The 18,412-nt window shown below is 38.1% G+C and overlaps 1 protein-coding gene across 1 annotated transcript in view; it reads right to left on the reverse strand.

Annotated features, from left to right (window-relative positions):
- nbas (NBAS subunit of NRZ tethering complex) overlaps positions 1-18,412 on the reverse strand; it is a 238,312-nt gene that overhangs the window by 191,274 nt on the left and 28,626 nt on the right. The window contains exons 12-16 of the mRNA XM_048530416.2: positions 14,660-14,788; positions 13,230-13,293; positions 11,946-12,139; positions 9,867-10,124; positions 768-893 (exon numbers count right to left, since the gene is read on the reverse strand). Of these exons, the coding sequence (XP_048386373.1) occupies positions 768-893; positions 9,867-10,124; positions 11,946-12,139; positions 13,230-13,293; positions 14,660-14,788 (771 nt within the window). The remainder of the gene's footprint in view (positions 1-767; positions 894-9,866; positions 10,125-11,945; positions 12,140-13,229; positions 13,294-14,659; positions 14,789-18,412) is intronic.

The following is an 18,412-nucleotide window of genomic DNA, read 5'->3' on the forward strand; positions in this document are numbered from 1 at the left end:
AGTAGGTGTTGTTGAGGTCACACTTAGTGTACCGTGTACAGTTTTGATCCCCATATTTAAGATAGGATGTACTGGCACGGCAGCTGATTTAAAAGAGATTCATAGGTGTGATTTGTGTGATGAAGGGGTTGGCTTATGAAGAACAGCTAAACAAGTCAGGCCTTATCATTACACTTTAGAAGAATGAGGGATGATCCTACTGAAGTATACAAGATTTTGAGAAGACTCAACAGAGCAAACATTGAGAAAAATACTTCCAGTTGTGGGGGAAACCCTAAACTAGGGGATATGGTTATAGAATAAGGGGACTGTTATTTAAAACTGAGACATGAAGGAATATCACTGGTAGTATTTAAAGACCTGGGTGGAAAATCTTTCATAAATCCAGGACTCGAGGCTATCAACAGCTGGTACAAAAGAGGAACCGAAGCCTAGGACTGATCAGTCTTGATCTTCTAAAATGGCTGAATGATCTAATCATGTTCCTGTTTCTTCCGAAAGATCCAAGTAAGGAATTCAGGCAGAACTTTTCCATACACAGAGTGCTGTTATCATATGGAGCAACGTATCTGGTAATCTCATTGAGCAAAACCATTTAGGCAGATTCAAAGAGCAAAAAATTACTTATAAGATGGAAAACCAGCTTCAAGATCAAGCAAAATACAAACAAGTTACTGAGCAATAATCAGAATGGACTCAATACGGAAGTTATGTAGCACTGAAAACATACCAAAACACTAACCAGTTGAGACTATGCACAAACATACCAGGTAGTCCTGAATAGAAGCAATATTCACAGGTGATTTTCTCCACTGTCTTTGATATACCAGATCACTGTCAAGGTCATAGGCCTGTGCCAAAGCCAATGCTTCACCATATTCTTCATTATCAATCTGAGAAATAGACAGTTTAACCAAATACTTTCAAATACACATTATATATAGCCTTGTAATAAACTTCATGGTAGCTACAAATTTGAAAAAAATCCACCCCGATCCATATTTATCATTTTTGTCCCATCTTCTTGTCAAAATTATAAATTTTAAAGCTCATTGCCTTTTTTGCAAAACCTTATTTCCTGAATGTTCAAAGTCTTTGTTTAAAAGCCTCAATTGAATCCATTCATCCCAATGATTTTGCTTTAAGTAGTCAATGGTAATTCTGACTGGAGATCCGTGAACCGTGGTGTTCCACAGAGATTAGTACTACGACTCCTGTTGTTTGTAATACATATAAATGATTTGGAGAAGAATGTCGGCGGCCTACTTAGTAAGTTTACGGATGACACAAAGACTGGGTGGAGCTACGAATAGTGAGGCATACCAGACAATACAGTAGGATTTAGGCTGGAGATTATGGCAAAGAAGTGGCAGATGGAGTTTAATCTGGACAAATGTGAGATGGTGTATTTTGAGATACCTACTGCTGAAGGGAAGTATGTAGTAATTGACAGAGCCCTTTGTGACACCTAGGGTTCTACATGCACAGGTTCACAGTTCTCTGAAAATGGCAACACAAGTGGGTAAGATGGTTAAGGCAGCATGTGGCATGATTATGTCCTGACTGCTGAAGACAGAGTATAAAAATTGGCAAGTTATGTTGTAGCTTTATTGAGCTTCAGTTAGGCCACTTTTGGAATATTATGTACCGACTTGGTCGCCACACTACTAGAAGGATGCAGAGACTTTGGAGAGGATACAGAAATGGTTTACCAGGATGTTTTCTGGTTTGGACTGTATTAGCTACAAGGAGAAATTGGAAAAACTTGGTTTGTTTCACTTGAACACCGAAGGACGAGGGGCAACCTGATAAAAGTTCACAAAACTACGATAGGCATGGATAGAATGGGTGGTCGGAGTCTTTTTCCTCAGGTAGAAATGTTAATTTCAAGATTGAAGGTAAAAGGAGTTAAGTTTAAAGAAAATGCGAGAGCAGATAGTGGTAAGTGCCTGGAATGCTCTGCCAAAGAAACTGCTACGTTTAAGAGGCACCTTGACAGAAATATGAACAGGCAGCATATAGAGGGATGTAGACCATGTCGAAGCAAAAGATTTTGGGCTTAGAAAGGCATCATGTGTCAGCACAGTCTATGGGTGGGCCGCAGGGCCTGTTCCTGTGCTGTATTATTCTTTGGTACAACAATGATTTAGTGCACGATGAAGTACTGAGTTGTGAGTTTGACCTGATTCACCACAACTGGAAAGTACCAAGCAGGGCAGGCTCTGACTGCGCTGTGAGCAAAGTGTGAATTACCACCAGACAACCTTTTACAGTCTTAACAACCGACTGAAGAACAACACAAAAGCGATAACCTGAAGGAAGAGCATTAAAAATAACAGTCAGACAAAATGGAGAATTACAGCACAACAACACAGGGCTGGATCTTCTGAGGAATGGCAATCCAGCCATTCTCTATTTCGAAAGAAGAAATCATTGAACCCATACAGTGTGGAAACAGGCTATTAAACTAATCAAGTCCATGCCAACCCTCTAAAGACCATCCCACCCACACTCATGCCCCGACCCTATTCCTGTAACCATGCATTTCTCATGACTAATTTACATAGTATACACATTCCTCGACACTATGGTTAATTTAGTGTGGCCAATGCATCTAACCTACACATCTTTCAACTGAGAGAGAAAACTGGGGCACCCGGAGGAAATCCATTCAGATACGGGGAGAATGCACAAACTTCACGCAGACGCCCGAGGGTAGAATTGAACCTGGGTCTGTGGCACTGTGAGGCAGCAGTCCTAACATCTGAGCGACCATGCTGTCTAAGTAATTCCATTTTTCTGGACTGATAATCTGCCCAAGGCTCCCTTGAAAAGGCAAAGCCATATTTCCATTTTGACAGTTCTTCCATAGCACAGAACAGTGTGAAAAGCAAATCATGCCCCTTTTTCACAGCAGTCAACTGTCATATTCTGACATTTAATGATCCCGACAGCCACTTGGCCAGGTGTTGTTAAATGACATTACATAAGGTATACATGATGTTAGGATGCTGGGAGGGTAGGGTACTATTTGTGGATGGAGATCAGGTGCCAGCTGGTAAGGGTGCCAGCTTGGCAAAGAGTGTGAAGCCAAGGGCAGGACACCACAAGAGTATAGGGTAACTGCCAGGTAAGCAGAGTGTTAGATGGTGAGGACATAGTGTGCTGAGTGTGTAGGATATCAGTTGGGTAGGGTGGTAGCTGTATAGGGGGCAAGGTGTCAGGGTGCAGGTTGGCAAAGCTGGCTCTGCCATGCCTAGAGAGGGTGAGAGGGAGAAATTGGGTCCAGGAGGAAAGGGTGGGATGGGTCCAGTGACAACTCGGAGAGAGCGGATCAGGATCAGTGGGTTGGGGAGGTGTAGTTGAGTATACATTTCCCGCGAGATCATTTTACTTGATTTCAATGGAACCACCCGAAGTACCCGACTTTTAAAAAAAAGATTTTCACAAGGTTCCAGTGGAAAATTCAAAATCCAAGGAATTGCCTTCAGAGTTTACTGCAGTCGTGGTTTCATAGGGACTTCATCTATATATTAGAATAAAAACTGCCTGTTCATTGAAAAATCAAGCCCATAACATTTTAAAGAAACACATTTAGATGCATAACATGGAGGTAGATAGTACCAAGGGAAATAAAATATTAACTTCATTTTATACCTGTCAAATACAAATTAGACATCTTCAGGAATGGAAGATGAAAACATCTATGGAATCATACTTACACAGCCTAACAAAGTGATTAAATTTTACTTTAGAAGATTGCACAGAAACTTATTTCCACGTGGGCACTGCTCTATATCCACAATTTTGTCTTGTATGCTCAAATTTTAATTTTCTCAGGAGCATGAAGATAATCAAGTTTATACCCAATTATCCCCTACTAAACTGTTACATACAACATTTATTTAAACAAATACACACACACACACACACACACACACACACACACACACACACACACACACACACACACACACACACACACGCGCGCGCAAATTAAATGACATATCATTCTTAACATCACTTCGAGTAGGCTTCAGATTAAGCAAAAATCATTGGTTTGCAGTCCTCATTGATCATGTATTAAAATAACAGAACCTCTCTACTATCACCTATCTGTTCACATAAATTCCAAACTATCCAGTTAACTCAGTGTGGAGTTGTCTCAGAAGGACTGTAATTAAATGAAGTGTAATAACATAAACAATTTGATTCTGAAAGAAATCAACCAAATTCAATGTATCATGGAGAAAATGCAGAAGCTACCATTAAAGGCAACATAGCAGGGCATTTAGAAAAGCTCAAGGTTACAAAGGCAGAAATAACAAGGTTTTATCATTGGTCAATTTATTGGAGTTCCTTGAAGAAGTGATATGTGTAATGGATAAAGGGGAATCAGTGGATGTACTGCACCTAGATTCCCAAAAGTGATTTGACAAAGGAGCCACACCATATGGTGGAAAATAAAAGCTTGTGGCGTCGAGGTCAACATACATGCATGCACGGGTGACTGTTCATGTGAGCTAATCAGTCAGGAGACACAACTGGGTAATTTCCTGGTTAGAAATTTGTAATGAGTGGTATCCCACAGGGATCAGTGCTGGAGCCTCAACTTTTCACAATATATAAAAATGAATTGCAAAGAGAAAGTATAGTCACTAAATTTGCTGATGACACAAATCTAGTTAGAAAACAAAGTTTGAAGAAGACATAGTCTATAAAGGGAAATAGATAGTTTAAGCGAATAGGCAAAGATTAGGCAAATAAGTATAATATGGGAATTTCTACAATGTGGGAACATGTGAAATTATCTATTTTGGCAAAAAAGATGAAAAAACATTTTATTTAAATGGCAAGAGGTTGAAGAGTTCCAGGGTGCAGAGGGATTGGACTGTCCTAATGTACGAATCACAAAAGGCTAGTATGCAGGTCTCACAAATAACTGCAAATGTTGAGAACACCTTATCATTAATCACAAAAGAAACTGAATACAAAAGAAAGATAACAAAGTGTGAAGCTGGATGAACACAGCAGGTCAAGCAGCATCTCAGGAGCACAAAAGCTGACGTTTCGGGGGTGTTCATCCAGCTTCACACTTTGTTATCTTGAATTCTCCAGCATCTGCAGTTCCCGTTATCTCTGAATACAAAAGTAGGCTGGGCTACAATTCTACAGGAGTTTGGCGAGACCATACCTGTAGTACCATATATTTAAAGAAGGTTATAAATACATTCCAAGCATTTCTGGAAAGGCATTCACAAATAATACCTAGAATGAACTGATTAGCCCAAGTGAAATGTTGGGCAGGCTAGGCGTGTATTTTTATCAGAATGTGGAAATAATGTTTCCTCTTGCGGGAGAATCTTAAACTAAGCTTTACTGTTTTAAAGTAAAAGGTCACCCACTTAGGACAGAGATGAGGAGAATTTTTTTTACAATCAGAGTGATATGTCTTTAAATGTTTTCCTGAAAGGACAGTGGAAACAGATTTTTCTAATATTTTTAAGGGAGGCTTGGACCAATTCTTGATAAGCAAGAGGGTGAAAGGGTATTGTTCCTCGGTGAGAAACTGAGCTAATTCAAATACTGGATAAGTCAGATGCTGTAATTAGATCTGGCCAGCAGATCGTCTTTGTAAACTTTGTAGTTGGTTAACACAGTGGGCAGTAACTGAGACATATACACATAGCACTGTGAATTTTTTTTCAAGAATGACCAGACCATAGGCTTTTTAAAGGGAAGAAAGAAACACAAAGCTTGATATCTAAGAGTTAGAATGACACCTTTCTAAAATCTTTACTTAATTGCTTCCTTTCAGTTTCTTTCCTACAGACTGTGGAGACAGTTTTATAGAAATAGAGTCAAACAACACAGAAACAGATCCTTTAATTCAACGAGTCCATATCGACCATAATCCCAAACCAAACTAGTAATACCTGCCTGCACTTAGCCCATTTCCCTCCAAACATATCTTATTCATGTATTTATGGAAATTTTTTTTTAATGTTCTAACTGTACCTGCATCTACCACTTCCTCTGCAAGTTCATTCACACACGAATTGTAAAAAATGTAAAAATATTGTGTCTCGTGTCTTTTTTTTAAATGTTTCTCTTGTCACCGTAAACATATGTACCTTAGTCTTGAGCTTCCCCACCCTAAGGGAAGATACCTGCCATTCAATTTATCTGTGTCCCTTATGATTTTATAGACCGCTATAAGATGATCCCTTATTGTTACTGTTATATTATTGATTTCTGAGTTTATGGGTATGAGCCTTTCACAAGTCTGAGGGTCTAAATATTCTCTGTTCTAACAACGTTAAGATTTCTACACAAGTCTGCACAAGTTCTACCAATTTGGAAATTTCACAAACTAGAAGACATTTTTGTTCAGATGCTGGTTCCCCAGAGTTAAACTGCAAAATGTTAATCTTCTGCTTTGAAGTCAAAACAAAATTGTGGTGTTGTTCTTGGTCACTTACCTTCTGACTAATGATGTATTTGGCTCACTACTTCAGAATGATTTCCTGGACTTGACAAAACAAACTGATCAAAATGCCACGACCTCTACCTTAAAATCCAGCATCCAAAAATAATCATACTTCGACTATAATACACCCATCATCTGGAGTTGAGGCTGCAATCTGATCATCTTCATAATAGTTGAGCAAGTCACCCCTGCCCCTAACTCAAAAGTCCACATGTAACAATTGATAAAAATGAAATTGGGATAATGCATTTGGAATTCAACGCAAAATTCAATTCAAGAAATCTATTGTTACATGCTTTTGTAAGCAATAGCAATGCCAGAAATTTGAACTCCTTCATGCTATTAACAGCAGAGCCTGATGCTTTTATGCCTCAGAAATGCTCCAGTCATGAAAAAGTACTTGGTTATAATGTCCGCTGAAGCAATGCAAAACCTGTTCCAAACTATGGGCAAAGAGACTTATAAACTAAACTGGACAAAGTTACCTCTCCACAGAAATCATTACTCCTAAACTAATAGTGTTCATGTCAAAGCAACAATGGACAGATTGCACAGTTAACCATGGACAGATTGTGGGATGTTCAGCCTTACTATTTTGTTATTATGGAAAATAAAGCAACACACCACATCAGGATATCAAATAGATCAACAGATCAACAATTGCTAGCATGAATATATGAGATGTCAAATGACACACCAGTAAATTAGTATCGATCAAAGAACAGTAGCTAACTAGGTGCTAAACTGGTATAGATCAAAGGGCAGCAGTAGCTCGGTGCCAGATTAGAGTAGATTAAAGAGCAGAAACAGATAAGTGTTCTGATAATCTAGATCAAACACCAGGCCAGATTCAGGCCAGCAGGTGGCATTAATTAAGTCGAGTAGCTGTGTAATGTCAATTGTTAACCATAATGTTTCCAACTCAACTGTTAAAATAATAGTGGCATAATAATAACTAGGAGGATAATTAAATCACTGATCACGTAAGCGTGAATGATGGTATAATGTAATAGATTAGGTGGTATTAGATGGTACTGAATTAGGTAGTACGAGGTGGTACTAGAACAATGAGAGCACAGCATGATCAGGATAGTAACATCATGTGACATGTAACCAAATATCGAAGGCAGGATGACATAGTATAATAGATTAGGTACGAAACAGGAGACCATTGTAGCAGAGATAATTCAGAAGACGAATAGCTTTAAAGGATAACATGAACTAACACTATTGGTTTAGAGCATAGCTTAGAGAGCTAACACTAGTTAGCACAATTGGTTATGTTGATAACCTGAGAAAGAGCATAGTAACTGAAAAGGTATAAAAACTGACAAGCCCCAAGGGCCGGGGGCAATCGGGAAAACCACTTTCTGATTATCAGAGCCTTTGTTTGCAAATAAAGGTTTACTTCCTTGAAGAACACTCTACGTCTCTGGTCTTCTCCACGACATTATCCAATGACAGTGTTGGTGTAAGGTAAACAATCATGAAAGGCAAATCCCAACATTAAAGGATATTGTCAGGTAAAGGGAGAGGGATGTGGCAAGACAGTGCTGTCATGGTAATGTCACTAGATAAGTAGTCTAGAAACTTAGGCTCTGAGCATATGGGTTTGAATCCCTCCTTGGTAAATAGTGAAATCTGAATTGAATATCTGCCAGGAATTTAAAAACGAAACATAATGGTGGCCATGTGATCGCTATCGATTGTCAGGGAACAAAATCTGCCATTTATCAGACCTATGTGTGACTCCAAACCCTCGCGGGTAATTAAGGATGGGTAATAAATACCGGCGTAGTCTGAAGCATCTACATCCCATGAACAAATAATAAGAAAACATGAGATTTAATGAGGAACCAAATTTCTTTTACAGGTTGTTAGCGAGAGAAGCTGTGTTCTGCATATTGCTGTAAATCTCTCACTAACATGATCACTTTTACCCGTTTACTAAGGGAAGGAAGAGACACACTATCAAAGCTTTTTGTCTTGCACTCATCAGAACAGAATCATGACACCAAAGCTTGAAAGAAATACACCAGAAATAGCTAAACTGCCAAGTTTGTTTAAATTTGACAACCATGAAACCCATGAAAAATTACTTCTGAGTTTTATTCTGAAGGTACATACTATGATAAGTGTTATCAGTTTTAATTTATGTTATGACATTCTTTGCAAATCATATACATTTAGATAATAATACTTATGTTACTAAAATTTCTAATATATTTGTGCAAAATAGGTTAAGGCAAAGGAGTTCCTCTGCTGGGCAGAAACTGGGAGATGCAAAACTCAAATGCTATAATAGTGGAAGACCTAATTACTGTGTGACAATTTCCCATAGCAACTCTAATTCGAAATGTGGGCATTCAGAAATTCAGAAGGGAAAAATACAAAGTCAAAAAATTTACTGCAAGTACATGTAGACATACAGTAAGACCTGACTTTATGTTGTCCTCACCCCTCAATATAATTTTGTTTCAATATTTCACTCATTTGATCTTGCCTGCCAGGTTTCTTCTCCCCACTCCCACATCCCAGATTGGCTTTCCTCTGAAATTGTCTCCCAGAGTTACCTGCCCCATATTTTGTTTCCCACTCCAGACTTTGCTTCTGTTTGGCCTTGCCCCAGCTTTGCCCTGACCATACTTGTGTTTGCTTCCCCACACGCACCCCCCTTCCGCCTTGCCACCGTTTGCCCTTAAGTTAAGGCCACTCTTTCCCATCAAAGCAGTTTTCTTTCTGACTTAGATTCTGAACTTGTACTGAAGGGTTCTATTTTGTGGAAAAAGTTGATTGGTGCTAGAACTGCGCAGTATCCCGCACATCATCTGCCATTAGTTGGAGCCTGATCAATTTAAATCAACAGATGGGTGTTTAAAACTACAGTAACATGCAGAGTACTGTATTTCATCCATAGTCTATGGTGAATGTTATTCTGTAGGTTATTTCAGCTAGGAAACGTATGCATGGAAGAGCATTTCAACTTGCATATTATCTTTCTCCAGGCAAAAATGTCTGCAGGAACTGAACTCTAACTCTAACACTGATTCAGTCAGGAAGCTATAATTCAAAAAATGGCATCTTCAGAAATGCATCATTTGTGAAGCCTTCTATACAATTAAAACAATCATTAATTCATAGCCTAAGATAAGATTTAATAGGAAATTAAATATACTGCCATCCAAATTCAAGGAATTTAAATGAGCGAATTGTTCTATTCAGCCAACAAATTACAGTGACAGGAGTTTCTTTCAACCTGTCGGTATTGTTGATTATATAACAGTACTATCTGGTTCATAACGCAAAAAGGATTTTTTCATGTTCTTGTTTTCAATGCAATGTTTGTGAAAAATATCAGGTCAAAACTTATACTAACCTTTCTTTGATACAGTTCTTCTGGAGATGTAGACTTCAAACTTACTAGCCTGTAAGTTTTAGTGATTGTTCGTGGCCGTTTTCGAGGGGGTGCAAATCGTTCCATCTCTGTCAAGTAATATAAGCCCTGCTTCATGTAACTAAAATATCGAGCTTTAGCAGAGGATTCATCATCTGAGTCGGAATCTTCCTCGCCTTCGTCATCTTCTAATGTATTAGTTTCCAAACGATGCCTCTTGTAAGCTACTTTCACTTCACACTAAGAAGAAAATTAAAGAAAAGTCATTGTATTACTCCAGTGATCACCTTTGTGAAGACAATTAGCTGAACCAACATTACTCATAGATCACTTGAACGCAGGTGTGAAAGGACTTTCAGGGATAGCAATTAAATTGAACCGTATATTTAGCGAAACAGTGCTACGTTTTGCTAGCCTATCTCAGAGAATTAGGAAAAGATAATATCTCAATAAAGTGATAACCATGATTGGTTGCCAAATCTACCTCCTGCCAGTTTAAACTTTCATTCTCCATGAAGGCCATGCAAAGATGAAAGATAAAAGAATGGCTCATTCACGTAAATCTTCCAAAAATCCCTGAACTCTGGCAAGATGATAGTGCATTAGAAAACCACAAACATAACACCTCCATTCAGGAAAGCAGAGCAACAGAAAGTAAGAAACTACAGTTCAGGTAGTGGAGCACATCATGGGGAAAGCCTAGGCTCCATTACTGAGGAGGAAATAGCAGGACATATAAAACATAATCAAAGAGGGTCAACATGATTGTTGAACAAGAAAACCAAGTTTGGCAAATTTATTACAGTTCTTAAAGGATGAAATAAGCAGAGTGGATAAAGTGAAAATCAGATGTAGTGCACTGGGATTTCCAAAAAGAGCATTTCATAAGGTGCTCTGTAAAATACAACAGCTTGAGATGATATACAAGTGTGGATAGATTAGTTAACTGTTGGGAAAGACAGTTGGAATGGATCATTTTCAGCTTGGTAAACTATAACAGGGGTCAATGATGGAGCTTCAGTTATCTATAAACTTTATTTGAATGACTTAGATGAAAGGGCAGATTGTAGCACAGTCAAATTTGTGGCATTTATGAAAGTGCAGCCTCAACATTATTGAGTGGTGGAGCAGATGTACCAAACGACCGATAGTCCTGCTCCTATTTCTTCTGATCTAAAGATCAAGGTGGGCAATTAATAGGGGTGGTCAAAGGATTGGTCAAATAGATCAATTTTAAGGCAGCGATTAAATATACGAAAAGACCAGCAGAAATGTTTAATGGGAGAGTTGTGTGTGGTGTAGAAATTACACCTAAGACATCACTTGAGGTGGAACATCATTGTTGAACTCACCAGTCAGAAGAGCAAAGAGCATACGTAACTTCAAGACTTCAAGAAGAAAAAACAGCACTAATTCATTGAAGGCTTTGTGAATGAGATCAAAGTTCAGAAGCATATTGACGGACAGCATGTCAATTCGAACACTGAGTTTAGAAAAGGTTGGATTCTAATACTTTCAAAAGCAAAGATACTGTTTATAAGAATGAAGCACGTTCGGCACTGATATGCAATGAAGAAATCGCAATCAATGAGAAGATGAAGAGACCATGAGATTTACAGCACTGGAGCAAATTGGGAATTTTAACATACAATTAGATGCTTTCCCAGCTGAGGTAAGTGTATTAGATGGATAGGATCAATGAACCTTTCCCATCTTTGACATGCTTAATCTTCTTGAAATGGGCTTCTCTAATCCTTTCTATCTCTGTGAAATTGGAAATTGCAGAAATGAAGGAAGACTCAGTGTCAGCGTATGCTATTATTTTTGAGTCAAGGATACTAGTTTCTTCTGCTGCATTATGGATGTGTCTTGAATAAAGGGAGGAGAGAAAATTCGATGGGTTAAAAATATACTCGGTCACAAACACGTTAAAGAATTTGATCAAAGATGTCTAACTTACAACAAGGCTGAAAACAACGTTAGTTTTTGAACAAGACTCAATGGGAATAGGCTTTATTTTCTAAAGTTTCAAACTAGTAAAATACATTTTACAGTCAGTACCTCTAAACTCATAAAGCTTCCATTATGGGCAGCACTGACTTGAGGAGAAGGCTCAAACCATTCACAAGACTGTCCAAGCAAGTTTTTCAATGTTTTCACAGATGACACAGTTAAAGCACCAGAATAACGAGCCAGAATGACTGCATTGTCAGACCACCAGTTTATGTCACAGAGGGGATAAAACGATAATCGATCTAAAGGACAAGAGAAAATACAAATAATGTGCCAAGATCATTCAAAGCAATGACAAAAAATGTTGGACAAGATTAAACATATATTTAACTGCCTCTAAGAGCAAAGGAAATTTAATGATGGAAATGCTTAGCAAGTAAGGTAGAATCTGTCAACAGATGTTCTGTTTGTGTCAGATTTTCAACATCTGCAGACTCTAAATTTTAATTTCATTAATATATGAATCCAGAGACATTCTTTATTGGAAGCTCTATCAACTTGTAAAGATGGTGGTGTGTTAGTAATATTACCAGATCAGCAAACAAGAGGCCCAGGCCAATGTTCTTGGAGCACATGTTCAAGTGACTAATCAAATTTAAATTCAATTAATTAAAAAGTGAGGAATACACGTCTCAGTAATGACAACCATTAAAAAAAAAATCAGATAATCATAAAAAGCCATTAAGTTTAATAAGGTCGTTTCAGAGATAGTACAAACTGCAGATCCTGGAGAATCTGAGATTACAAGGTGTAGAGCTGGATGAACACAGCAGGCAATCTAATGTTTCGGGCCTAGATCCTTCTTCATTTTTGAAGAAGGGTCTAGGCCCGAAACATCAGCTTTCCTGCTCCTCTGATGCTGCTTGGCCTGCTGTGTTCATCCAGCTCCACACTTTGTTATCTTAGGTTTAATAATACCCTTTCTGGAAAGAAATCTGCCATCCTTCCCCAGTATGGCCTGTGCATGACTCCAGGGCCACACCAACACAGTGAACTCTTAAATGTTTTTTTTAAATAACACACCGTTCAAGGGAAATTAAACTTGGACAAAGACTACTGACCTCGCCAATGATGACCACATCATCTGAAAAATGTTTTGTAAAATCTTGCTGTTTGATTTATTTTCAAATTACACATACAGTTTAAACAAACAATGAGGGCAAGGGCTTTATTCTGCATAAACGGAGTCTGCTCAAAATATGCAACAAGAACGGGAAAAAAAATGCGCTAATTAAAAATGATTTCCCAGAGCAGGACTTTAAATAACAAAAACGAAAATACATCCCTATAACTATCTGACAGAAGTGACTCCTTTATTCAGGAATTTCGTACCCTTCATTTTCTTTCTTTTCTCCATTGATTTTGTCCACTCAGGGTTAATGGCATCAAATCCAATCTGGAAAAAAAGCGTGCACAGTTTAGGAATTTACAACTATGTAATAGCCATCATACTTAAACTGAGGTTGGAGCAAAACTTCCCACCGATGCCACTCTCTGAAAATGCCTCTAACCCCTATACTTGTCTTTTTCAACGAGTTTGCTTCCCATTCTGCTACACATTCCCTGACTCCAAGTCATGAACCAACAAATGCAGTACACCCATTGGCCTTTGGAAAATCCAAAAATAGTTTGCCTATTTCTTGATCCTGTAACTTTTATAAATTGAACAAGACTGAACAAACAATCTTCTCTTCAGAAATCCATATTTACTATTCTCAACTATATCTTCAGATTTTACAGCTTTTCTGTCACACATTGAGTCAAGAAGCCATTGTATTTCCTTTGATCCATGGTTTGTTAATAAATCTGTAGTTCCCTACAATGATTTTTGTTGTTCTAAATGCAAGGTCATTTGTCATTTCTTTCACAATTACATAAATTTTCAGATGCTTATCATAGTTTTAAATGTTTGGGAATATCCTACTTCTTTGTCAATAAATCTTTTCAGTTTCTCCTCTCCATTTTTATCCCTTTAATAAGAAAGGTTTTCCTTCCTGAATTTATTACTTTGTTCTCTGTCTTACTTACGTCACATCCTTATTATGGTGTGATTACAACTGGATGGATGTTCTTCTATATTTTCTTTCTCATCTGTTCTTCTTCAACTGCAATTGTTACTTTCCCTGATAGAGCGTTTTACAAACTGGGTAGGAAACAAGTGAGGTACCTACTGTAGAAAAGCTAATCATCGTATCCAATGTTTTCTCTGATCCATGTGGTCACTTGCAAGTTTCCATGCAGGCCACACGTGAATCAGCACTTTTTAGTGAAATAATGTGTGTGTGGTATGTTAGAGAGAGCCTAGACAATTAGATAAATCGCCTTTGTGGTATTTTAGCTGTAATCCTTTTTTACAAGGTTATTTGGGAAAATAATAGAAAGCTCTCATGATTGTAATTTTGCATATTTTCCTTTACGATTTGAAGAAGTACTCAGGGCCAAGGATTTCTGGTTTTGAGCAAGAGACGTGCAAGGAGGAAGGCAGGGGTGGTAGTGACCTGGAATCTCACAACTACCAGTATAATGAAAATGAAGACCATCCATGATTTCAAATGGAAACTGCACGGACATTTCACAGAAGTCAACTTACAGGACTGAGAAGATGAAGCGTAGGAATGGAATTGACTGGTTTGCTCAACTGAGATTTGCAAGGGCTGAGTGAACTCATTCTGTGCTGTCAAGGCTTGTTTTGAATTTTTAAAAAAGTGCATCATTGGGGTCCAATTATATTTTCTCTGTATTAAACAAAGTGGAAATTCTACCTGCATTTCTTGTTTCCATTCTTTCTGTTGCCTCAAGGAAGGAAGCTCCCATAAAGTCAACTGCCCAGATAAATGGATGACAGCCAGGATCGTTCCATCAGGGGACAAACTCATTTTGAAAACCCCATCCTGAAAAAACAAACACAACAAACTGTTCAAAAAAAATAAAAAAACTGAAAGAACTGCGGATGCGGTACATCAGAAACAAAAACAGAAATTACTGGAAAAGCTCAGCAAGTCAGGCAGCATCTGTGGAGAGAAATTAGAGATAACGTTTCAGATTGAATGACCCTTCCTCAGAACATTTAAAAATGTTGCCTTACAATATCTGACATGAAAATATTTTCAACAATGCTCAGATTCTGAATATTTTTTTAAAAAATATCTCAATAGTATTAACACCTGCAATAAATTAAGCTTATTTTCCCGGTCAGAACTGAAAATTAAAACTCACCGGATACATTCCTTTATATCAGTACAAAACTGACTAAAACTGCCTAGAAAAATTCAAATCAGGATATGGCACGGGACAGTATGGTGGTTCAGTGGCTAGCACTGCTGCCTCACAGTGCCACGGAACCGGGTTCAATCCCACCTTCAGGTGACCAAATGTGTGGAGTTTCCACATTCCCCTTGTTTATGTGGGTTTCCTACAGGTGCACCAGTTTCCTCACATACTCCAGAGACGTGCAGGTTACATGGGTTAGTCACACTAAATTACTCCGTAGTATCCAGGACTGTGCAGGCTAGGTGGATTAGCCATGGTAAATGCAGGTTTACATTGATAGGGCGGGTGATGGATCTGAGGAGGATGTTTTTTGGAGGGGTGGCATGCACTCGATGGGCCAAGTGGCCTGCTTCCACTATTCTATGATTCCATGACAAGACTACTGCAGTCAAAAGTACACATCCAATTGCTCATACCATGGTCACACTGCAGACATTTAGAAAGAAAGGCATAAGAAAAGGCACGCATGGTTGATTAAATAGCATCATTATCATTTTGTTTGACAGAAAAGGCAAACATTAAAGGTAATCAATATTTCTTTTAAAATTTAAAGACAAACAGATGAAGAGACAACATTATTTGTGTGTAACTGAAAATGTAATTCATAAAGTTTTGAAAACATACACAATCATGCAAAGAAGTATGAAGATAACTAACATAAACAACATTATGTACAATTGAAGCTGTATAAACAAAATTTACATTTAAAACTATCTATCTTTGAGAATCGTTAAAATCTGAAGGCATATCACTTCATTACTATTTTGAAAATCATGTTTGGCAGCAAATAACATCACGACATAATTTCAAGGTATATATAAGCAAGAAGTGGACAAACATTTTGAAGAATGCTCATCATACAAGTAGAGCAGCTTTCTGTTTTTGGTGCTTCTAAAAGTGAGTTTCTCCTAAAGCTTCTATTATAAGAGATTTCCACAGGTGCTGCAATTGCCTAATTTCTGAGTTGAATTATGTACATAGGAACACCTGAAGTGCCCCACAATGTCTATCTGTCACTGTAAAAATGCGTCAAGGACCTTTAACTTTATAAATTACCAATACAATTTCTTGTAAACACAATTTAACAGTCATAGTAACACAGTGCTGTAATACTGCAACCAGTATTAAAAGGCCCTCAAAAATCATTTTGCTTCTTTTTCCCTAATATCATTATTTTAGGTGGCTTATTTCTTAGCTTTGAGTGGATACCATTTACCAACAAATGGACACAAATTAAAAATTTCAGAACTCATCTGCATTTCTGATTCATTCTTCTTCGGTAATTCTATCATACAATCACAAGCAACATTAAAATCAGGCATGTGTTCATTGATGACACTATCATAATTCTTCCAATTCAATGACAGCACACTCAGATATCAATTACTTATTCAATACCACAATTATCCACAGGTAATGTTCTCAATCCTCTAAGGGAAAGTCATCATAAATCAATGCCTACATTCAAATCTATTGACTGGACTTACTGATTTAGTGCATTGGCAACTCTGATCAACAACCATAATAAGTTATGATTCTTTGGATTTGATTATCTTGAGCATTAACAGAGACTGTCAAATCAGGAAAACATTGAATGAAGCTCTCTCACTCGATAACACGCTCGCTCAATCCAATCAATGGTGTTCATTAACTAATATAATGTGCATTGCTCACTAGGCCTGGGCTTTTACCAAGCATTTCATGTCCGGAAAAGTACAAGTATTTGCTCATGCACGGTGCGAACGAAACCAAATTTTCATTAAATTATTTCAAGATGAAAGATCTGGAGCTAACTGAACACACAAGAAACATCAAAAGTATTTGGGAATTTTAAAAACCCTGCAAAACTCAAGCATGCAAAGTCTAATATAAAATCACTGATTTTTATTTTATAAAATGGTGCAAGAGAAAAGATTTAGGAAATGAAGCTCCAGCTGAAGCAAAGATAATTAAAGCACAAATTGCACAGTGTAGATATTTTGAAGTTTGGAGATGTTTGCACTGGTATCTGCTTATTTTTCCCCCATTCATTCACAAGATACCAGTATTTATTGTTCATTATTAATTGCCATTGAGAAGGTGACAGTGACCTGTCTTCTTGAACCATTCAATGGGTATAACCACAATGCTACAAAGGGAGCTGTAAGATTTTGACTTCGTGAACGAAGGGATACCAAAATAGTTTCACATCAGGATGGCATGTTGCTTGGGTGGAATGTTACAGCTGTTGATACCCTGATACATACAATAGCCTTGCCCTGCAACATAGTTCAAGTTGAGAGTGAGGAAGATGCTGTCAAAGAGGTCTGGATGAGTTGGGGTGCATCCTACAAGTATCACACACTGCTGTTATTGTGTGCAATGGTAGAGAGAGTGAAGGAGTGAATGGTAAAGGAAGTTGCTGAGGTGTCAATCAAATGGGCTCTTTGCCTTCGATGGTGTCAAGTTTCTTGACGGTTGTTGGTGCTGCACTCATCCTGACAAGTGGGGAATATTTCACCACAATTCTGACGTGTGCCCTTGAGATGGCAGACAGTCTTTGGAGATTCTGCAGGATTCTGAAACTCTGACCTGCTCTGGTAACCACTGTATTTAGTTTCTGTACAATTGTATCTCTTGGGATGTTGATAGTGGGGAATTCAGCGATGATCATTCAAGGTCATTGGTTAGATTTTCTCTTGGTTAAGAGGCTCATCACCTGGAAAAAGTGTCAGTTTCACTTATCAGCCTGTATCAGAACATCCTGCAGGTCTTGTAGCATATGGACATTACTACTGAGAAATTGAAAATGCTGCTAAGTCTTATGTAATCATCAGTGAATATCCTCACTTCTGGCATATGATGGAGAGGAGGTCATTGAGAAGCAGCTGTAGAGGGTTGGGTCAAGCTCACTACCCTGAGTAAGTCCTGCAGAATTCCCCTACAGCATACATGATTTACCTGAAGCAACCACAACCATTTTTCTTTGCATTATGTATGACCAACCAGTGAAAAACTTCCTCCCAGATTCTCACTGACTCCAGTTTTACTGGGGCTCCTTGATACCATACTCAAAAACAGCCTTGAGGCCAAGGATAGTCACTTCAACCTCTGAATTTCAGGTCTTTTGTCCCTGCTTGGACCAAGGTGTAATGAGGTCAGGGGCATAGTGGTTTAGGTGGGCCCAGACTGTTTGATAGTACTGTCAGTAACACCTGTCGTCACTTGCATAGAAAACAGAAACAAGAGTAGGCCATTAAGCCTCT

Source organism: Stegostoma tigrinum, chromosome 4 (assembly GCF_030684315.1).
Source record: "Stegostoma tigrinum isolate sSteTig4 chromosome 4, sSteTig4.hap1, whole genome shotgun sequence".
Classification (NCBI taxonomy): domain Eukaryota; kingdom Metazoa; phylum Chordata; class Chondrichthyes; order Orectolobiformes; family Stegostomatidae; genus Stegostoma; species Stegostoma tigrinum.